At 46.0% G+C, this 22,954-nt stretch overlaps 2 protein-coding genes across 2 annotated transcripts; both read left to right on the plus strand.

The window, feature by feature from the left end:
- The first annotated feature begins 167 nt into the window (after positions 1–167).
- ankrd1a (ankyrin repeat domain 1a (cardiac muscle)) lies at positions 168–3,455 on the plus strand. Its single transcript, XM_047029335.1, has 9 exons — positions 168–300; positions 827–994; positions 1,145–1,267; positions 1,407–1,514; positions 1,635–1,733; positions 1,897–1,995; positions 2,110–2,208; positions 2,406–2,504; positions 2,711–3,455. The coding sequence occupies exons 1-9, from the start codon at positions 274–276 to the stop codon at positions 2,801–2,803; spliced, it is 915 nt and encodes a 304-aa protein (XP_046885291.1). The 5' UTR covers positions 168–273; the 3' UTR covers positions 2,804–3,455.
- A 283-nt stretch (positions 3,456–3,738) lies between these two features.
- Positions 3,739–22,026, plus strand: kif20ba (kinesin family member 20Ba). Its single transcript, XM_047029337.1, has 34 exons — positions 3,739–3,823; positions 4,118–4,244; positions 4,364–4,453; positions 4,553–4,672; positions 4,822–4,960; positions 5,424–5,608; positions 5,697–5,748; positions 5,858–6,067; positions 8,529–8,640; positions 8,742–8,813; positions 8,916–9,062; positions 9,199–9,361; positions 9,464–9,742; positions 9,908–10,047; positions 10,148–10,256; positions 10,705–10,936; positions 11,068–11,129; positions 11,306–11,425; positions 11,564–11,714; positions 12,337–13,513; positions 13,709–13,978; positions 14,149–14,287; positions 14,396–14,567; positions 14,733–14,858; positions 14,957–15,087; positions 15,209–15,364; positions 15,597–15,773; positions 16,680–16,850; positions 17,262–17,459; positions 19,567–19,614; positions 20,451–20,525; positions 20,630–20,774; positions 20,946–21,085; positions 21,250–22,026. Exons 2-34 carry the CDS (start codon positions 4,119–4,121, stop codon positions 21,328–21,330), a joined length of 5,715 nt encoding a protein of 1,904 aa, XP_046885293.1. The 5' UTR covers positions 3,739–3,823; position 4,118; the 3' UTR covers positions 21,331–22,026.
- Positions 22,027–22,954: the final 928 nt, after the last annotated feature.

The raw sequence follows: 22,954 nt of genomic DNA on the forward strand, positions 1-22,954 counted from the left end.
TATTGCCAATACGTTCTTGTTTCTATCGGTCACCACCACTTGCGCCTACATCATTGCATTCCAGGGACGCATGCCAAGCGTGACGAGACACATTTTGACAGCTTTGGCGACTGCACGTGGGCGTGGTTACTAGCGAGTGTGTGTGTGTGTGTGGGTGTCCCAAATGTATAAGAGATGGATGGCGGATGAGAGGCTCACACAGAACAGACACTGACTGATCACTGAGTTTGTTGAACTACTCACTGCGGGGACTACTTCACATCACAGAGAAACATGGGACTCCTGAGCGTTGAAGAACTGGTAGGTCCTGCCCACTAACAACTATATGCATGTCTGAGGCACTATAGGACTTTAGTTTAGGTGCACAGAATGGTGTTGACTGTGAGATGCCATGGATAGACATTATTTAAAGAGGGGAAAACATTGCAAATCCATTGGACACAATTGACATAAAACTTGGTTCTTGATTCAGTTGATGAAAGACTGATTCCTAATAATAATTCTGCTGCTCTGCCAAGTCAACAGCAGTGCATGTGATTAGACAGAATGGGCTGGGACATTAAACACGCCTTTATTAGCAACAGCCTCATGACTTTCTCTAAAGACAGACCCCATCCCTGGCTCAGGGGATTAGGGACATGGTCTGAAAAGACATGCTATGTGCTTTTGTCCAGACTTGCACAAGTTCATTGCTTTTGTAGGTAGAGGATTGATAATTCCTGAAAATACCAATAGCCTTCAATTTAATTTCTGTCTCTATTTCTCGCTTTCTCTATTTCTCTCTCTCTCTCTATTTCTCTCTCTATTTCTCTCTCTCTCTCTTTAGGTCACTAGTAAGAGGTCTGAGGGCCAGGAAACTGATGGGTTTTTAGGGGGTGTATATGAAGCCGCTGTTAATCAAGAAAAGCATGATGACAGAAGATCCCACAAAGAGCTGTCTCCTCCTGAACAGAGTAACCATGTGCCGGAGGAAGTGTCCGTCATTGCCCTCAATGTAAGATCACCATTTGTTTAGATATATGTCTACATACTTTGTATCTTCAAAGGTTGACATAAAAATATGTACCGGTAAAAGTGTTTTGTAGTCTATCAAAGAAACACAGGGCACATTGTGTTCAAACCAATCATCAAGTCTTTTCCCCAGGTTGACAAAGCAGGCAGACTGAAGCTGGAGACAGTGGATGACCTCTTCAACATCATGAAACTGAGGAAGAGGAGGAGGGAAAGGAAGATGCCTGTATACAAGGAGCCTGAGCCAGAGATCATTGTAAGAACCACTTTTTTTGTCTTGCCCTTTTTCCTCTCGCTCTCATGCACATGCTCTCTGTCGCTCTCTCTTTGAGAAGTCGACACTTCGTGATAACAATATGGTGTGTGTGATCATGTTTGTTATTGTTTCGTGACAGCCCGAAACTGTGGATCAGGAAATGTTTCTGAAAGCAGCAATGGAGAACAAGCTCCCTGTGGTGGAGAAGTACCTGTCAGATAGAGGAGACCCCAACGTCAGTGATCATGTAAGTACTGACCGATTCTCAGCAGGTCTGGTTCAGTTGAAGGGAAACTAATGGGGTATGAATGGATCTTACAGAAGACATCAAGTAAATCAATATTTAGCCAATTCTTTCTCTTTGCAGTTCCAGAGAACAGCGTTGCATAAAGCCTCATCTAAGGGACATGTGGAGATTGTCAAGATACTGCTTGAGGCTGGAGCTTCCATCGAGAACAAAGACAAAGTAAGTAATCACATCCCTCCATATCTCCATCTCTCTCCTTCTGCCTTATTCTTCCTCTTTCAGTTTGTCCCTCTCTGACTCTCCAACCCTCTTTTTGTGTCCGTCCGTCTTTTACGAACACAAATGCGCACATCCAGTCTAACGGTGTCCTCTCCTCTGTTAGCTGGATGCCACAGCAGTTCACTGGGCCTGCCGAGGGGGCAGCCTGCCTGCTCTGGAGATTCTGCTCAACCTAGGAGCCAAGATCAACTCCAGAGACAAGGTATGGGCATCAAGGACGAATGCATCAGACGCATCTGTAGCCAATCATTGTGACCATCCATGCATGTTTCGCTGCATTTGTGATGCTACCTTTGAACTTTGACCTTTCTCTCAGTTGAGAAGCACTCCTCTTCATGTTGCTGTGAGGACTGGTCACCACGAATGTGCAGAGCACCTTATCCACTGTGGAGCCGACGTCAATGCCAAAGACAGGGTACGCAGCCCTTCATGAAAGTGACTCACATTGAATCAGTTGGATAGAATAATCGCAGATATTGCTGGTTGTGACAAATCATTCTGGCCAATATTGCTTTAAAGGGTTGCCAGTGTTCTGTGAACAAGTCAATTGAGGAGGGTTGTGTTTTTAATTGTGCCATGCATTATATTAAAGGCCTTTTTGTGTCAATCCAGGATGGAGACACACCCATGCACGATGCTGTGAGGATAAATAGGTTCAAAATGATCAGGCTGCTGATGATGTATGGAGCCAGTCTTAAAACTAAGAATAGTGTAAGTATATACCGGTTCTGTTTGACAAGTTTCACATTTTATAAGCATTTATCATCATCTGCCATACTATTACAAACACCTAGACCTGAGAGACGTTTAAAACACAAAATGTGATTTTAATGGCGGTGGTTATTTGAATTTAATAGTTAAGTGACATTTACTGTAGGTGATTATTTAAAGCATTGCTCTCTTTTATCTTTCTGCAGGATGGAAAGACCCCTATGGACAGTGTTCTTGCTTGGCAGAGTGGAGCCAAAAACCTCCTGTGTAACTTCAGTGAAAGTAAATCTGCCCAGTAGATTGGTTAATTCAGCTTATTCATTTTATTGCTCATTGATCAATAATGTGAAGTCCTATCAGAATGTCATTAATAGATTATTTCTTTTTTATTTGATTTTTTTGAGCTGCCAATATTGCTGGCCAATGTCAAGGCTGACACTGTACTTCTGCACATTTTAATGATCTGTTGGCTACCAAGATGGAATTTAGTATGTTTAGGACTGAGCAAGGAAGGAACGACAACATTATACTTTGGGATACCTTTAACCAAGTAAAATGATCCTAGAAAGTGCTAACATATGCTGCTGTGGATGATGGTGTGTTCGCTTTAAGTGAAGCTGGTTTAAATTTCCATCTATACTATATAAGCACACTTGGGTAAGGATTTAAATATGATGGAACTGAATGTTGGTTGACGAGTTAAAAGAATGAATACCGAATCTGTTGATTTGTGTGTGAGACATTTGATAAGTGACAATGCAACTGAATGTAAAGTTTATTTGTACAATTTACATGTTATTTATTGTTTGTTTAAGTCAAAACAGTATGTATATATAAAGTAACAATGTTGAATTCTAATACTTTTAGACCCTTTATTTGGGTAGAATAATGTTTGTTTGTGTATTGTTTCTGGTGGGTGTGTGTAAAAAATAAAACTTTATTTAAAAACAATTTAGGTCTATGCCTTAGAAATGTCCTAAATGTTGGAGAAATGCAATTACACGAAGAAAAGCTCCACAATTTAGACATAACTGGAAAATGTGTAGGGTTGTAAATAGAATAAAATCAAGTATTTCACATTGTCCTAGTTCAAAATATCAGATCTCACAAACATCTTCACCCATTCAATGGCGTTCAACCAATACTTGCCTAGAAGGCTTTGTCTGTAGCCTGTTCTTACATAATACGGTTCTGTTGTCCAACGTGGCGCCCGACGCTTGACGCATTTCCAGGAGCATTGTGATTGGTTAAGTTCAAAACCGCCAAAGACAGTTTGACCAGGAATTTTGTTGTGTTCAATGTTTCGGAACACATGTAAAGTAGGTACATTTATTCTGGTTATATTGACAATTTAAATTACAGACACACATATTTTATACATTGTGTAAAATTATTTTTATCTGAAGTAAAGCATAAGCGTTAGCTGACATTGTTGCTGGATAACGTTATACTGGCGAACAGTAGTAGGGCTACTAGTAGCTAGCTATCTAGCAAACTAACTAGTAGTGGTTGTAGAGTAGTTAGTTGCCAATGATCTATTTTATTACGAAACAAGGATCCGGAATCAGAAAAAAACAACCTCAGAAGTAAACAAACGTACTTCACTTTTCTAGGATGATGGAATCATGTTTCAACAATAAATTGGGGAGAGAGGACGCAGTGGACATATTAGTGGATGACCTGAAGAAAGACCTTTTCTCAGAGTTCAACTCGATACCACTCAACCGACCAGACTCTCAGGTGGTTTAACTATCGAAATACACTATTGTAAAGCCAAAACCCCTTTTGTGCGATTATTTATGCAGTGCTTGAAGAAGATGTGTCTTTTATTATGACTGCTAATCAAGTATCCAATGCAGGACTCCTCAATTGAAGAGAGGGAACACTTGCAGGTGTATCTCCGCATCCGACCTTTCACGACCACAGAAACTGAAAATGGCGAGTCACAGGTATAACTACACCAAAATTACCTTATTTTGCCAAAGACCTTTAAGCTATGAAGAATGCTTATCAACACATGCCCTCTATGTATGTCCTGTGTTTTGCAGGATTGTGTTGGCATTGAGGTCCCTGACACAGTACTACTCAAGGCTCCAAGGGCTTCACTGTCAGCCAGACTCAGTGATAAATCAGACACACAAACTGCTCAGCGCTTTCAGTTCTCACAGGTCAGTTACATTTTTTCAGGTGAAGTGAATTTTTGTTTTTAGGGATTCTCACCCCTATCCCCCACAGCAGTCTTTGGAATTTGTTGATAAGTGTCTTATCCTTAAATGATCTAATCAGCAGATATTCCTCCCACATGCGTTGTGTTCAGGTGTATGGGCCAGAGACCACTCAGAGGGACATGTTTGACGGCACTGTGAAGGGCCTGGTCAGAGACGTTCTGGAGGGGGGGAACTCTCTGGTCTTCACCTATGGAGTCACCAACGCTGGCAAGACCTTCACATTCTTAGGTTGGGCATATTGATGGTCTCGCAGTCCTTTGTAAACGCTCTAGACCAAGGCTGCCTCACACCAAACTAATCCTGAGAAAGAAGCCGAAATATTTGAGAATGAATGCTAGCAATGTGAAACCCAAGAATTTCAACCGACTCCCATCTAAGCAAATTGAAAACCTGAAAAGGCCGTCATGGTAGTTGGTTGTTTCTGTTGTGCTTTTCAAAGGGAGGGAATACTCCTATTAGTTCAGACTCAAAGCAGCCTTTAGAACCTCCCCACATAAGTTTATATTTGAACAGCTTAGACAGTAAATTGCCCCCATAACAGTATGGTTATAAGTTATCCCATGTCTCGGTTGAAACCACCATTTTAATTCCCTGAAGTGCAGGTAATTTAAGTAGGTAAAAGCCACACAGCACAATCAAGGCTGAAGATGCACTCTCTGAAACAGCCCCCTGCTTCCTCTCTTGTCTCCAGGTCCAGACGCCAATGTGGGTCTGCTGCCGAGGTCTCTCAACATCATCTTCAACAGCATCGAGGAGCGCATCTACCATCACATGAACATCAAGCCCCAGCGCTGCCGAGAGTTCATCAGACTCACCAAGGACCAAGAGAGCGAGGAGGCCACTAACAAGAGGAACCTCTTCAGGCTTCTCAAGGAGGTGACTGGAGGGAGGGAGGGGGTGTCTCAGTTGGCATCACATCACAGATGATCCATTCCTAATGTCCTTTTTGATCCCTTTCCTGAAGACTGATGCCCACAAGAGCATGGCTAACTCAACCTGCAAGACAAGCCTGGAAGGTGTGTTCCTCTTAAAGATTGCATCTTGTTTGTGTCAATGCTTTTTGACATTCCCCAGTGTTGCATAGCGCTTGATCTGGAAAACAATGTTCCTTGTTTGTGCTGACAGGCTCCACCCTGCTGGACGCGGAGGGCACTGTGATTAATGACAACTTCAGTCTGGATCTGGATGCCGACACTAAGTTCTCTGTGTGGGTGTCCTTCTGTGAGATCTACAATGAGAACATCCATGACCTGCTGGAGGCTGCCCCCTCAGGGGCCCTGAAGAGGACCACGCTCAAGCTGTCCCAGGACATCAAGGGAAACTCCTTTGTGAAGGGTAACCCCCCCGCCCCCTCTCCCCCCTTCACTTTCTGATATACAGTGCCCTCCAAAAGTATTGGAACAGTGAGGCCAATTCCTTTATTTTTGCTGTAGACTGAAAACATTTGGGCTTGACATCAAACGATGAATGTGAAACCAGAGATCAACGTTTCAGCTTTTATTTCCAGGTATTTACATCAGGATCCAGTGTTTCCCACAGATTAGAAAACTATATGTGGCGGGGGGGGGGGGGGGGGGGGGGGGGGGGGGGATTGGAAATAATTCACAAAATCAACAACAACAAACAAATAATTTCTGCATATGCAGGTAGCGACGCTGCATACAGGGTGCTAAATAACTATTTAACTGTTCGGCTCCATGACGCCGGGTAAGTAGCTAGCTCTTGAAACTTCTCACCAAAAGAACGTAGGGGAACCTTCGATTAAGACATGTCCGTCGGTACCTAGCGAAAAGTAGCCTCAACTTTCCTAGACCTTTAGCTACGGCACTAATGCTGAAGGCTCGCTGATGTAGCTGTCGGTCTCACTAGAACGGCGTATGCATTGTTGCTAACGTGTGCTGACGTAGTGACTGTGTGTGTATGTGAGAAAGACGCGTGCGAGAAAGAGACGGAGGGAGAGCAGGGAAAGGAAATGCAGCTGAACGAATACGCTGCGTGTTTTTACCTAAATAGCGATAAAAAAAAATGTTTTACGAAACGCAATGTGTGGCGGCCGGAGTTGATTCTGTGGCGCACCGCCACAAATTAGTCTATGTGTGGGAAACACTGGGATCTGATGCACAAATTAGAAAATATCACCTTTTTGTTCGAACCCACCCATTTGTCACGTGAGCAAAAGTATTGGAACATGTGACTGACAGGTGTGTTTTGTTGCCCAGGTGTGTCCTATTACATACATTATTCAATCAATAAATACCACTGAATGTCTACACTCAGGTTCAGATTGGGTAAGATAGGTTTTGTCTATGCAGACTGTATTCAGAGGTGAAAACAACATGAAAACCAGAGCGCTGTCTTTGGGTGAAAAACAAGCAATTGTGAGTCTTAGAGAAGATGGAAAATCAATCAGAGCCATTGCAGAAACATTGGCCATAGCCAGTACAACCATTTGGAATGTCCTGAAGAAGAAGAAAACTACTGGTGTACTAAGTAACAGACGTCGAACAGGTAGACCAAGGAAAACATCAGCAGTTGATGACAGAAACATTGTGAGAGCTGTAAAGAAAGACCCTAAAACAACTGTTAGTGAGATCAGCAACAACCTCCAGATGGCAGGAGTGAAGGTATCACTATCTACTGTTCGCAGAAGACTTCATGAACAAAAGTACAAGGGCTACACCAGAAGATGCAAACCACTCATTAGCAAGAAGAATAGGAAGGCCAGGCTGGAATTTGCCAAAAAGTACAGAGATGAACCTCAAAAATTCTGGGACAAAGTTTTATGGACTGATGAGACAAAGATTAACTTTTACCAAAGTGATGGAAAGGCTAAAGTTTGGAGAAAGAAAGGAACTGCTCATGATCCCAAACACACAAGCTCATCTGTGAAACACGGTGGAGGTAATGTCATGGCTTGGGCTTGCATGGCTTCTTCTGGGACGGGCTCATTAATCTTCATTGAGGATGTAACACATGATGGCAGCAGCAAAATGAACTCGGAAGTCTACAGAAACATTTTGTCTGCCAATTTAAGGAAAGATGCAACAAAACTGATTGGCAGAGCCTTCATCATGCAGCAAGATAACGACCCAAAACACACTGCCAAAACAACAAAGGAGTTCATCAGGGGCAAGAAATGGAAGGTATTAGACTGGCCAAGTCAATCTCCAGACTTAAACCCTATAGAGCATGCATTTTACCTGCTTAAGAGGAGACTGAAGGGAGGAACCCCACAAAACAAACAACAACTGAAAGAGGCTGCAGTGAAAGCCTGGGAAAGCATCAAAAAGGAAGAATGCAAAAGTTTGGTGACGTCAATGGGTCACAGACTTGCTGCAGTTATTGAAAGCAAAGGATTTGCAACTAAATATTAAGTCTTATTCACTTAAATATGTTTTAAGTATATCTGTTCCAATACTTTTGATCACATGACAAATGGGTGGATTCAAACAAAATGTGATATTTTCTTAGTTGTGCATCAGATCCTGATGTAAATACCTGGAAATAAAAGCTGAAACGTTGATCTCTGGTCTCACGTTCATTATTTGATGTCAAGCCCAAATGTTTTCAGTCTACAGCAAAAATAAAGGAATTCGCCTCACTGTTCCAATACTTTTGGAGGGCACTGTAGCTCCTCCCAACTTCCTGTGTGTTACAGCTCAAAAATGAGTTGCAGAATTTCCGAAGAAGGAACCCTATTCCATTCTTAACCCTTGAAAGAAGGGCATGTATTTTCACACAAACATTGTACAAGCGTTTTTGTAATTGCGTTTGCTTGTGCACGCGGGTCTTCCAGACCTGCGGTGGGTCCAGGTGAACAGTGCAGAGGAGGCCTACAAGGTGATGAAGCTGGGCAAGAGGAACCAGAGCTTCTCCAGCACCAAGCTCAACCACCTCTCCAGCAGGAGGTAATGCAACACTTTAGAATGGATTCCGAGAGACTTAAGTCCATCTTGGATGATGGACAGCTAAATTCTCACCCGGTTTGTCACATTTCTTTGCCGTTCAGCCACAGCATATTCTCTATCCGCGTCCTGAGAATCAAAGACATTGGAATTCCACGTGTCTGTGCAGTAAGCGAGTAAGTGCTTGGGGCCTTGCATCTCTTACATGGTGAGATGCGGAGAACACCGATTTGAAATTCAAGTGTCGAGAATTTAAAAATAAAAGGATCTGTCCCCAGGCTCTCGCTGTGTGACCTGGCTGGCTCTGAAAGATGTGCCAAAACCCAGAACAAAGGTGAGCGTCTGAAGGAGGCGGGAAACATCAACACCTCCATGCTCATCTTGGGGAAATGCATCAACGCGCTCCGACACAACCAGACGGCCAAGTAGGTGTTCTCCCTTCAGGACCACCACCTGTGCCTTTATGCAGACAGTTTAACCCAGCTTTTACCCCATGTCTATTCGTTTTTTTATGTGCTGCTGCCTATTTGCCTCTCAACTGCGCTTCTCCCTGCACCACAGACTGCTCCAACACGTTCCCTTCAGGGAGAGCAAGCTCACCCACTACCTGCAGGGCTTCTTCTGTGGCCGGGGCAAGGCCTGCATGATCGTCAACATTAACCAGTGTGCCTCCACGTATGATGAGACCCTCAACGTGCTCAAGTTCTCAGCCGTGGCTCAAAAGGTGTTTGTGTGTCCCTCGCAGGCTCTGAACGTACCGTGGAGCATGTCATGTGCCGCGTAAGATGATTAACCTGGACTGTTCCTGTGACCTGCCTTCTCACAGGTGGTAGTCCTGACCACCAAGACCGTTCCCATCTTGCCTAAGATGTCGGCGCGGGAGGTTTCATTCATCATCAACAACGCAAACAGGAAGGAGCTGTCGGCTTTCCGGAGGAGGAGCTCTCTGGTCGGCTGGGAGACCAGCCTGGAGGATCTGCAGGAAAGCGAGGATGATGAGGAGGAGGAAGAAGATGAAGAAGAGAGCATGTTGGAAGAAACCATTCACAAGGCAGACAGTGATGATGAAAAAAATGAAATTATTGTCAACAAACTGACATACATGGTCAGTTTTAACTGTGCTTTTTTTATTTATAAATGTAATGTAATTAAATTAACCAACATAATTTAAGAAGTAATTGCACATTTAAAAAGTAATTCACAAAAATCTTCATCAACTTGACAGTTCCTGTCCCGTAAATTAAATAGTCATGTATTTTCCTCTCATCAGAGTCAGGTGGCGCTGTTGGAAGAGCTGCAGGAGCTATTACGGCAGGAGAGGGCTGACAGTCAAGCTCTGGAGGGGCGCGTACGAGAAGAAGTCTCCAAAGAGTTCTCTGAGCTGTTCTCCCAGATACAGTCAGACTGCAAGTGAGTTGATAACTTTTATGATTCACCATCACGTGACGATGTTGTGTCAGAGTTTCGAGATGTTATCCAGTTGTAACCCTCACCCTTTTTGTGTTGTCAGCGAGCGTCTGTTGAGAGAAAAGGAGATCATCGAGGAGAGAGCAGAGAGGAGGCTGGAGATCCTGAAAAACCTGGTCACCAAGAACACCAACCAGAAAGACATGACCACAGTAATGCAGCTTTCACACTCACCTGTACATGACCACAGTAATGCAGCTTTCACACTCACCTGTTCATGACCACAGTAATGCAGCTTTCACACTCACCTGTTCATGACCACAGTAATGCAGCTTTCACACTCACCTGTTCATGACCACAGTAATGCAGCTTTCACACTCACCTGTACATGACCACAGTAATGCAGCTTTCACACTCACCTGTTCATGACCACAGTAATGCAGCTTTCACACTCACCTGTACATGCCACCAACCGACAGGCAGAGACATGGAGACCCCCATGAATGTTATCATTTTGTGCTCCTTTGGGATTCTTAACTTTTATTTAAAGCTCTCTTAAGATCTCTGTATACAACCCCCTCCCTCTCCTAGAGACTCTCCTTCTCTATGCTCATGTTCAGAGGTCCTGCTAGTAGCCCTACCTCTGTCTGCTGTCTCTAGGAGGACATTTCTTTCTCCCTGGATGGGATGATTGACTCCATGTGCAGTGACCTGGCAGGAATCAAGCAGGATGCCCATGCTGCCCACACCTGTCTTGGAGAGAGCAGAAAGCCCAGCACCCAGGCCCAGAGCTTTGGGAGTGTTGAGAGCCTGGCTGACCTGGAGAAGAGGGTGTCCGAGCTGTCTCAACAGCTACAGCAGGCCCAGGAGGTGCTCACAGCCAAAACCACTGGTAAGAGCCAATACAATGGCTAACAATCTAACAGTCACTGCTTTTCAGATGCACCCACTATGGAGGCACCTGGCATGAAACTGGCTGAATGCAACGTTCACAGTGTCATTTTGTCTACCTTCGTCTTCCAGAGCTGAGCGATTACTGCAGTCAAGCACAGCAGGCAAACGAGCAACTCGATCAGGCAAAAAAGGTGTGGTTGACTTTATCGGATTAAACCCCCCAAAAATCCGATTTGGACACTTTGTATTTTGTTATGTCAAGAGAGTCAAACGCAACAATGATGTAAAAAAAAAAAAAAAAAAAAGGATTCCATCCAAAGCAGCGTGCAGTGCAGCATGGTGACATCAGTCCGTCCTCCCCTGACAGGCTTTGGAGGCCCAGGAGCAGAAGTTCTCCGAGCTGATGGAGATGTGCCATGAGAAGGATGAGGCCCTCTCTAAGCTGCAGACCATCTTGGACCTGCAATTTGACGCTGCTGCCAAGGATGTAAGAACACGTCCCTGTTCTCCCTCTCCACCCAGCTGCATGCCTCGTTCCTGCTGGGAAGATCAAAACAACAAAGCTTTGTTCACCTCTCCTCAAACCACTGTATGTAACTCATTGTTTCCCCCGTGCGCTTAACAGAAGGCTATCCTGGACTCCAAGGCGGAGATCTGTTGTGTGGATAGCGTATGCACCTGCTCCAGAAGGGAGAAGCCCAGCTCTCGCACCGACAGCCGCAAACGGCAGGTGGGGGGGCAGTCAAACATGGAGGAACAGCCCCCTCTAAAGAAAGGTACGGGCTGGGTGCCGGTGGCGGGGAAGGGGCCGCCCTCGTTTGTGGGGGTGAGAGGAAATGCGAAGGAGAACCCCGCCCAGAGACGTGTATTCCTCCGCCCCAGAAAGAGACTGTCTTCCTGGAAGAAGTGATGCTGGCCACCTGAACACGTGCACACACACACATACATACACATACTGTTTAAATTAAACTTTTGACGGTAGTTTTTCTTTTAAAGGTAGTTGTTCTGTATGTATTATGTTTAAATAAAGTTTTTTTTTTGTGTTTTTTTTTTTTTTGGTCTGTGGGCTACTCCCAAAATAACTTTTTGAATCAATTGATGATCATAAATCATGCAAAACACAAATACGAGTCCCTCTAGATATTGTATGAAGGACGTCGATACTGGAAAGTTTTGCAGTATATTTACTGGTGATGGTACCTTTTGTTTTCATTCCTTGTAAGGGGGGGGGGGGGTTTCAACCACAGAATTGTATTGCTTAGTATGACATTCTTCCGAGAAGCTTTTATATTATGCATGCCTATCTGAAACAACACAATCATAAATGAAATGTTACTTTCTTATGAACGCAACCCAATTTCTTATGAATCAGTGGATTGTTTTGCTTCTTTCTGGTAGGATCTTTTGGGGAGGATGAGGAGGACAGACTGCAAGATGAAATGCAGGACTTCTTGGCCCCCCTTGCTGACATGGACGTGGAGGGGTGTGGCAGGCTGGAGGAACGCCTGGGAGAGCTGGAGGAAAGAGGCCTGCGCGAGGAGCAGCACACTCAGGAGCTAACCATGGAGCTACGGGAGGCTAAGCAGGGGAAGGAGGAGGCCCTTACTGCCCTCATGGAAGCTACACAGGGGAAAGAGGAGGTCCTAACTGCCCTCATGGAAGCTACGCAGGGGAAGGAGGAGACCCTAACTGCCCTCATGGAGGCTACACAGGGGAAGGAGGAGGCCCTTTCTGCCCTCATGGAGGCTAAGCAGGGGAGGGAGGAGGCCCTAACTGCCCTCATGGAGGCTAAGCAGGGGAGGGAGGAGGCCCTAACTGCCCTCATGGAGGCTACGCAGGGGAAGGAGGAGGCCCTGGCTGCAGTTACACTCGAGAAGGAGGAGGTTATCAACCAGACTACCAGAGCGGAGCAAACCCTGAATGACCTGCAGGCTGAACTGGAAATATACGACCACCAGCTCAGAGAGAAGAACGCTCTGATTGAGACCTTGACCCTGGAAGTCAAACGGCTGGGGCAGGAATCGGAGGGGGTTGAAGTCTCGCCAGGAATACAGAAAGACGTTGTCAGAAAGGAGTTAATGACAGTTCAGAAGGAGCTTTCAGAGGCCCAGGAGGAGAGGGAGAAGACACTCCTGCAGGTCCACACTCTGGAACAGGAACTAGGAGAGGCTAAAAACCAGCTTTCCCAACAACAGCTGTCTTCAGACCAGCAGATAGAGATACTACAACAGAAGCTAAACGAACAACAACTGACCTTGGAACAGCAGCTGGAAGATCTTGAACAGAAGCTTGCCCAAAACAAGCTCAGCTCTGAACGCGAGATAAAAGAGCTCAAAGAAAAGTTCAACCAACAAGTGCTAAACTCAGAACAGCAACTAAAGGAGTTCAAGCAGAAACTCGCGGAACAAGAGCTGAATTCAGACCACCTGAAGGCACAGCTGGAGGAGGGTGCTGCTGCTGAGGTCTTAAAGGTCAACAGCTCTGCAGAGAAGGAGGACCTGAGCAGATTCAACTCTAATCTGGAGGCTGAGGTTTTGACCCTGAGGTTAAAGGTCACTGACCTGGAGGAGAAGCAGTGTGCCCGGGACGCAGAGAAAGAGGCTACCGCAGATGCCCTGAACCAGTCTGAAAGCCACCAGCTGCCATTACCAACAGGAGAAATGGAGAGAAGGCAAGCAGAGAAGGAGGTGGAGATGGAGAGAAGGATGGCAGAGAAGGAGGAGGAGATTGAGGCAAGGCTAGCAAAGAAGGAGGAGGAGATTGAGACAAGGCTAGCTAAAAAGGAGGAGGAGGTGGAGAGAAGACTCGCTGAGAAGGAGGAGGAGGTGGAGAGGAGGCTAGCAGAGAGGCAGGCGCAGGTGACAGGACTGCAGAGGAGCCTGCGGGAGGCGCAGGAGCGCCGAGAGGAGGAGGAGAGCACGGCGGTGCAGGAGGCGAGGAGGAGGGAGGTGGAGAGACGGCGGGAGCTGCTGGCTGTGGCGGAGGAGGCCATCGCTGAGAAGGATGCCGAGCTGGAGAAGAAAGCCCAGGAGGTCTCCAGGTAAGACCTTCAAATTTCCAACATGGGTCCTTTTCCCCTTGCTTGAGGCGGTTCCCAATAAAATGATTCAACTGTAATTCGTATCTCATTATCAGTATAATTTCACTGTAACTGTGCCAGGTTATAACTACTGTATATTGTTGGGTCATCAATGTCTTTGTCCTCCTCAGTCTGAAGGAGGCTGCCAAGCTGGACTCAGACAAGGTGAAGAGCATCAGTTTAGACCTGCAGAGGAAGGAGGACGACACCTCTGACCTGAAGGAGAAACTGGCTGACTCCAAGAAACAGATACTGCAAGTCCAAAAAGAGGTACAATTCACACTTAATATTCCCACCCAGTCCCAAAATCATCCTAACTCCTTCACACTCATTTATAAACATCTAAATGACTTTCTGCTGATTGCCCTTTTTCCCCAGATCTGCACCATGCGTGACGAGGAGAAATCCCTGCGCCAGAAGCTATTCGATTTGGAAAAAGCTAAGAAGCAGTTTCAGGCAGACCTGGCCAGCAGAGACAAGACCATCCAGCACCTCCGGACAGACAGCCGGCCTGACGACAGCCTGGCGCTCTACCAGAAGGCCTGCAGAGGTACCGGGCCCTGGCCCCCCCTGGAGCTCTCTCAGAAGGATCCAGAATCATGTCCGCTCTCAACTCCATCCAGCACCCCGTTTCCTTCTGTGCAACCCCAAAACTGTATGATGCAGTAAAGGCCAGGCTTGTGTGTGTATAACTGTGTGTGTGTCTTTTGTGCAGACCTACAGGCTCGTGAGCGTGCAATGGAGGACATGCGTCTGGCGCTGGTGGAGCAGGAGGAGACCCAGGAGCAGCTGGATCAGGTTCTGGAGGAGAGACAGGATCAGATCCAGGCCCTAGCTGACGGTGAGATACGCTGTCTACACACCCACGTGGGTGTCCTACCCACCATAACCGTCCAGAGAAAGCTCAAGCGTCAGACGGTTGATGTGTCTTGTTTCCAGAGGTTGGGAAACTGAGGAGCTTGTTGGGGAACAAGGATGCTGGGAAAGTCATGCCCTCCCTGAGAGAGAGCCGATCAGATGACTTGAAACTAGCCAATCAGGAAGCAGCTCGGGCTCAAGAGAGTTTGAAGGTAGGAGTTTTACAGAGATACTTTTTGGCTGCCCTTTTTGTCGCACTGGCGTCACGGTAATTGTATGTGTGCGAGCCACAGTTGTAACTGTTGTGTGTGTGCCTGTGTGTTGTCGGTGTAGCTGAGCACAGAGAAGCACCAGGCTGACAGGAGAAAGTGGCTGGAGGAGAAGATGTCTCTGATTGGCCAGGCCAAGGAGGCAGAGGACAAAAGGAACCAGGAAATGAGAAAGTTTGCTGAGGACAGAGAAAAAAACTCCAGGCATCAACGTCAAATGGTAAACATGGACGTCCCCTAGTGGGCTTATTAAGCCACAGCTGTCAGCTTCTTGCCCAAAGGCCATGAAGAAGAAAAAAATAGGAAGCTGGGGGAACAAAAAGCTACGCTTTAACACCCAGCCTCCAGTACTGTATGTTAAGACAATTGCTTGATTGACCATGATTTGTCACTGCTGTAAATACACAGTTAAAACTATCTGAAGGTATGTTGTGTGTGTGTGTGTGTTGCAGGAGGCCCTCTCTGCCACGCTGCATGAGAAGGAGCAGGACATGGAGAGGTGGAGGATGGAGAGAGACACCCTCGTGGCCGCTCTGGAGGTCCAGTTGCAGAAGCTCCTCTCCAGCAACGCTGAAAAGGACAAACTCATCGCCTCGCTCTCCTGCAGTACCTCATCTCAACCACCAGAGGTCAGTGTGGTAGAGATCATCTCTGGTAGAGTGTTGAGAGAGACCCAGACGCTTTTTCTTTTTCTAAAATAACAATGTTGATTACTGATTCCTCCGCTTCACTCTTCATCTCTTAATGTTGCTGTTTAGTTTTTAGTTTTCTATTTTAACAGTCTTAAATCATAATAACGTTCTGGCAAAATGTATGGTGCCGGCAGCACCTTTGTGTTGTGGCTAGGGCTGCACGATTATAGCCAAAACAGTAATCACGATTATTTTAATCAATATTGAGATCACGATTATTTGTTGATTGTAACCAAAACAAATGTTATTGTCACATTAATTCAAATTATAACTGCTTTCACATCCATATTGTGCTACATTCCTGCTAATTTACAAATATGTGCATCAAAATAAAATAGGTTCTCTTATTCACCAAAATTCAGTGCATCTCCTTAAAGAATAAATAACAATTAATAAAGAAAACAATAAAGAAAATATAGCAAAACTTCAACAGAGCACAATTTTCCATTTTCCATTGTGTAAATACATTTTAGGAAGCCAAAAAGAAACAAAAAAAACCCCTGATACTATGAACGTAATTATGCATTTAAAATATCGCTTGATCGCGTAAATTTGATCGTGGGAAGCCCAAATCGTGATTGTGATTAAAATGCGATTAATTGTGCCGGTCGCTCTGTCAGAGAGAGGGGCCGAGGTGAGCAGTCTGTAGGAGTCGCTTCAGGGCCACAGCAACACTCTGAGAACCAGCTGAGACCAGGTTTACAACCACAGCCACACAAGCAGGAAACATGCCCCGGGCGTAGATACAGGATATCACATTGATACAGGATAGATATGGAACATGGCAGAATAGACATGGCTCCTTAAATCACACATGTCTGTCTGACCATATGTCTTTTCTAGGATATATCGGGACATGTTTCTGTACCTCTTTTGCTGAGTGGCTGTGGTTCTTTGGTTGGCTCACAGTCCCAGCTTGATGAGCCTGTGGGCGAGGACGTGAAGCCCCACAGCGACGGCAGCCAACAGCTCCCCGCAGCCAGCTGCACCAGAACGTCTGTCAGCAGCAGCCAGGTAGGACTCTAAGGGCCGCTGTCAGCAGCAGCCAGGTAGGACTCTAAGGGCCGCTGTCAGCAGCAGCCAGGTAGGACTCTAAGGGCCGCTGTCAGCAGCAGCCAGGTAGGACTCTAAGGGCCGCTGTCAGTCACAGACGCGTGCCAGTCCCATGACACTGCACCACTATCTCGTCACCTCCCATTAGAACAGCCTACAAGTGTAAAAATAAGATCCCTTGGGTCTTGCTTTGAGACGGGGGGGGGGGGGGGGGGTCATTAAACACAAATTTGAATATCTTTTCCCCCCACTGAATTGAGTGCATCGACAGTATTAGGTTGTCCTGGTATTGTGTGGTCCCGTATGAGGTCCGTTAAAAGGACGGCGTGATATTACGCAACGTTACATCAGCAGCGTGTGCCCCTCTCGCAGGGGAACCCCTCGGTGCTCGACTCGTCCCAGATCTCCACGGAGAACGGCCGGACGAGCCGCTTCCCCAAGCCCGAGCTGGAGATCTCCTTCAGCCCGCTGCAGCCCAACCGCATGGCGCTGCGCCGGCAAGGACAGGACGAGGTCACCGTCAAGATCACCCGCTCGGCACGCAAGAGGAAGAGCACAGAGCCCGTCAAGGTGCTGGTTTCACACACGCACACATACACATTCCACCATGTAGCACCGAATAGTGCATGAGGCAGCCACAAAAAGTCATTTTTCTCAGCTTCAGCTTGAGAAGCATTGACCGGTCTTCTCTGTGCATCCTGATTTGGCCCCCCAAAGGCCGACCGGGTGGAGGGCACAGTTGGCCGTAGCTGATGAGCAACTTTAGTTTGCGATTCTCCCCACGATCACGGAGACTCCACATTGATTTTTCATCAGGCGACACCTCACGGGTTGTGCATCCGTAATTGCGCTGTGTGCTTATGGACTGAATACGATGATTACAGTCTTGGGTTGACACATGGATTTTGTTATCGGGACTGTTTGAAATGTGCGAACGTGTTATCCCCTGCAACCCAAGGTCAGAATCCTTCCCAGCTTAATGACAGAGGTGTCTTCATTAGGCTTAGAGAAGGTAGTCATGAAGCACTAATTAGCAGCAACTTAAAAACTAATTAGCATCCACCGTAATTCCATGCCACGGTCTACGTTCTTGTGATTTGCTCCCAGATCTCTCCTGCATTATGTAGGGCCGCTAAGAGCTCATGTAGCTCATCTGGTTACCGAACAGAGGGCTCTCTAGCTATTACATGATCCAGCTCATAGGCAGAATGGTAGATTAGTTACGTACCTTTTCCTTGTAAAAGCAGAACTGCTGGAGCATGAAATGACGGAAACAGATTAAATCGACAATCTAATGACATGCATGAGGTGAGATTGTAATATACATATTGTCAGGTCATTGCACTGGTGTGGTGGCTGTGAGAGTGGGACCTGTGGTCAATATAGGATCAGGAGGAGGAAGAGGAGTGTTTATGGGGGTCGAAACTCTTGCGGTTTGAGACGAAAGTAATTCCATTAATGACTGCTCTTCTCTCTGCCCTGCTCCACACCACCCTGCTGACGACCATGCTTTACAAGAGGGAGGGAAGAGGAGAAGGGAGGGAGACACGGGGGATGAGTGTTGAGTTATGGTGGGGAAAGCCAAGAGAATGAAAGGAAGAGAGAGGGGGGGAGGGGGGGGGATTCGAAGAAAGAGGAAAGTGAAAAGGGGTGGAGGAGAAGGATAGGGGAATATGTGTTGGAATAAAGAGCGTGGAGGTAGAGCGCACAGCTTTTCAGTGGCAGTCTTTGTCTCGAGGTCTAAGGCGTGATGTATCCCACGGAAACCTATACTTATACACACAGGGAGTCTGTACCTTGTAGCTCACAGGGGAACTCACACACGCAAACACACACACACACAGAGACTGACACACGCACTCAAACATGCGTGCATACGATACGCACACACAGCCTCAGTAACATGACGGATGTCTCCTGCACTTACCCTCATACAGGGGCTAACGAAAACACTAGTGTCTAGGGAGCTTTGTGGTTCTCAGGCATATTCATAGACCCAGCCCCAAGCCGTCTGTCTCAGCCAACACAACTTTAGTCAGACATTAGCATTTTGAGGGCAGCAAGCTGTAAACAACCCTCCCCAGGTCCTGGTCTACTCCCCTGCTCAGAGAGCAGGTCCAGACTCCAGCAGGATTCTCTTCCACACTGGGATGCAGTCTGTTTCATCACAGGACAAACACACCAGAAGATTGTGTGACTGGGTCACTGTGGGTCTCCTCTGGCTTGGGCATCCCCACCGGCATTGAATCCACCACCGGGTTCTGTCAATCGATATTTTTAGATGGTTGAATTGTTTTATTTAGAAAAGCAGGCTTTCAGCCAAAACACCAAACAAGATATTGTTTTTTTTAATATTCAAATGAACACGTGTGAAGATATTTTTTTTATCATCCTACACCCTTTAAGATGGTTGCAACTAATCAAAGCGTTTTCGCCCAGGGAGTTTTCACGAGAACTTGAGCAGTGTAATTAAGGCCCTCTGGTTCTGGGAGAGCTGGACTGTTCACTCGTTTTCTGTTGACGCCACGTCGTTTCCTCCCGTGGATGAATGTTGCAGCAACCGAGTTGTTTTTAATCTCCATAAAAAACAAATAGAAATCTGTACGATTAAGAATTCATACGCAAATGAGTTGATTTTTCCTGCCCTGTCTAACCAAGCATTTTCTCTCCGAAGAAGAAAGGCAACAAGATGGCTAAATCTAAAAAGAAAGCACACACAGCTCAGGTACTATGCCGCTTTGTTTCTTTGACATCCTTGACTCATCCGCTTGTCATTAGCCGGTTAATCATCCATCTTAATCACGCCCATACACCACCACCATGTCAGCTGTAGGGCACAGGAGGCACAGGGCAGGAAACGACCGCCACCTCCGCAAGTAAGATCATTTAATGACAGCATTTAAAAAAAACACAGGGTTCATCTTCAAACAGCAAACGAGTGTTGCCCAACCCTTTCTCTCCCTCATCCTCCCTTTTTCTCATCCCTTTTCACCCTTGTCTCCGGTCTGTCTGTTGTTTGTGCAGAGGTTGGTGTGGTCTCTGTGACGTTGTGTTGCGTGCAGTGAGCGTGCAGGTCCTTGGGGGGGGGCGGGGGGGGCATCAGAGGGAAGGCTGGTGGAAGCAGCCATAGTCTGTCACTCAAGCTACAACAACAGATCATTTATTTAAGAAGGAATACACTGATCTGTAACCGACAGGGTCTTTCTTCAGCCCCGGGCCTCTGTTTTGATCACTTATGTCAGTCAGGAGACTTTTAGGCTGATCTGCATGAATTATACAGCTGGCTGATTTGCTGATGGCTGGGTTCAAACGAGTCGACCTAAAAATCTGAATCTGGCTTTTCCTCATGTGGTAATGGGCTCTGGCATAATGGCCTGCCATCACGATGACAGAGGGGCTCTTGACTGATGAAATGAGACATCTACTAATTAATGCAAGTAACAACATGTCCCCTTCCATCCCTCCATTCCTCCTTTAATTCTAGCATCAGATAGAATCTCTCAAGATGGAGTCGACTCACATTGCATTCTCTGTGTTTGTGTGTGTGTATTCTTGTGTCAGGATGAGGCAGAGAATGAAAACCGGAGAAACACCAGAACCAGACTGACCCCTAAACTGGCCCCTCACCAGGAGGAGGTTAGAAACACACTGATACACATTCACCACAATGATCGAGATGTATCCCTGTGTCACATACTCATTGTGTGTGTGTGTGTGTGTGTTTGTGTGTGTGTGTGTAGTGGGGATCTCCAGCTGGCAGCAGTGGACACCAGTGCTCCATGAGGCCCCAGGACTCCCAGTCCAGCCTTCGTAGCAGGAAGGAGGGAACCCTCCAGAAGATAGGAGACTTCCTCCACAGCTCTCCCAACCTGTTCGGCAGCAAGGGTTGGAAAGCCTTATAAACTATACTGTGGACACAACTACAAACTGAGTACCTACTATGGCACAGAGTTGTTGTGCTGACAAGCATAGGGGTTGATTGACTGCTCAAGTTTCTAAAAGCTTTTAACCCCCCCCCCCCTCTCTCTCTCTTTCTCTCTCTCTTTCTCTCTTCAGCTAAAAAGATCATGAAGCTCGTCAGCGGGCGGTCTCCTGACCCAGACGGGGGGTCGTCCTTCAGCGCCAGACCCAAGAAGCCCAAAAGGGCTTTGTACCACCCCGAGATCTCATCCCCCATGGACCTGCCCTCCCACCCGGTCAGTGTCTGACATCCACAGCCCTGGCTCACAGGAGTAGCTACCTCTGCCGTCACTTCAGACAGTCGACAGGATTTGGGTTTCAAGTGCAGGAGACTCCTCAGCGATGAGGCAGCGACCCATGTGTGTAGTCTGATGTTTAGGCCTTTTCTTGTTTGTCCCAGATCATCAACAGAGACCCAGAGGAGAAGGAGAGCGACCACCTGATAATCAAGAGAAGACTCCGCTCTAGGACCGGCAAATGAAGACCACATCTCATCCCTCTTCTTCCTCTGCACTCTCCTCTGTCTACGTTCCCCTTTCCTCTACACCTTTCCTTCTGCTCCTGTCTCCATTTCACCCTCTTTCTTCCTCCCGCTGGTCCTCTCTGCAGTGTCTGACAAGAAGGGGAGGAGTCAGCTGGTGGGACTCAGTGGGATAAAGTGTTTCTGTTGATGAGTGTTATTGAGGCGGATTAGCCCTGCATATCGTACTGTATGTTTGATTTATCGTACTACTTAACTCGCACTAATCTCCAAACGTATTTTGTTCTAGCTCAGAAAGATTTACATATCTGAAATCACATGCACTTTTCTTCTTTCTTGCATTCAGTAGTTTATATCATTTATATATTATTTTATTCTTATTTAATGGTGCACATACAAAGTATCTCTTTAGGGACACTAATTTGTTTGTAATTTGATTTACTAGACTGGCTATATTCAATTCTAGGTTATAGAGAAACTTTATAAGAGACTGTTTGAATTATCAAAAGACCATTCCATTCCATTTATTTTGTAGTCTTATGATTAACGTCCATTCGGTGATTAGAATGTGTTAATTTCTTAAATATACCCTAAAGTCTTTTTGTAAGAGTTTTGTCTTATAGTTCCTCATTTTGTCATTTGTAACACTGCTAATGCACATACATACCAAGATGGTTAAATAAACAGCCTATGTAGCCTGGCACCCTGTGAATCTGCACCTGTTCCTGTTTGTGAAGAGAGGCATTCAGTTCTTCCATCGCATCTCTCTGTTCAACACAGATACATTAACACCCTCATCATCTGTTACAAAAAGGGTCTTTTTTTTTGTCCCTGGGTTGATGAGAAGACCCCTCTTTCCCTCCGTCTTGCAGAAATGTCATTACAGTAACGTTCACACAACAGGACTGATAATACCTTGGTTACGTATTTTTAGCTTTGTAAAGTAGGGAATTCTATTCTGATCCTTTGAGGACAAAAATGGGTGGGCCAAGATGGGGTTGTGTTAAGTAATAATGTACCTTCTGCCAACAATGCTTCTGGGTATATTTAGTCCGACTCATTCATTGAGTTTTGAACCAGATACTCAAATTACACATTTATAAAAGAAGAGTGAGAGAAGAATGGCTTTCGTGGGACACGGCAGTGGAAATGCGAGGTGAAGTGTTTGATCTGACACTGTTACTGACTTTCAACATAAATGGCCATTCATTCTGCCTGGGCAAATGTGTCACTAATCTCCAATTTGCATTGTTAAGGTTTGTGAAATGAGGTTGGTGAATTTGAATACAGTACAAGGATGATGAAGACTCCAGGCAGCTCCACACAGAAGCTTTCTCCCAAGCTGAACTGTAGTGAGTTCATCTGGGTAAGTTGTTGATCTGAGTTACAGTTTCTGTTTTTCACTGACTGTTGTATTGTTACTGTTGCCGACAGAAACAAAGACAATGTCCTGTTCTGCTTGTCTGGCTTTGTTTGATGTGTTTTCCCCCCATGTCTTGGCCAGCGTGTTCTTAATTGTTTAGCCTGGGTAGGTTGAGGGTAAATAGATTTTACAAAACTGAATTTGCGTAGTGTTTTGTCCCACAGGAGAAAAGGCCTTATTTAAAGACCTCATTAGTGACTG

This window comes from Hypomesus transpacificus, chromosome 11 (genome assembly GCF_021917145.1).
Source record: "Hypomesus transpacificus isolate Combined female chromosome 11, fHypTra1, whole genome shotgun sequence".
Taxonomy (NCBI): Eukaryota; Metazoa; Chordata; class Actinopteri; order Osmeriformes; family Osmeridae; genus Hypomesus; species Hypomesus transpacificus.

Bases quoted from the DNA above. Each gene is read 5' to 3' on its own strand.
- ankrd1a (XM_047029335.1), top strand. From the start codon at position 274: ATGGGACTCCTGAGCGTTGAAGAACTG. The intron at 995-1,144 runs GTAAGATCACCA...TCTTTTCCCCAG, and splicing joins TGTCCGTCATTGCCCTCAAT to GTTGACAAAGCAGGCAGACT. The intron at 2,505-2,710 runs GTAAGTATATAC...ATCTTTCTGCAG, and splicing joins GTCTTAAAACTAAGAATAGT to GATGGAAAGACCCCTATGGA.
- kif20ba (XM_047029337.1), top strand. From the start codon at position 4,119: ATGATGGAATCATGTTTCAACAATAAATTGGGGAGAGAGGACGCAGTG. The intron at 4,454-4,552 runs GTATAACTACAC...TGTGTTTTGCAG, and splicing joins CTGAAAATGGCGAGTCACAG to GATTGTGTTGGCATTGAGGT. The intron at 20,526-20,629 runs GTTAGAAACACA...GTGTGTGTGTAG, and splicing joins TGGCCCCTCACCAGGAGGAG to TGGGGATCTCCAGCTGGCAG.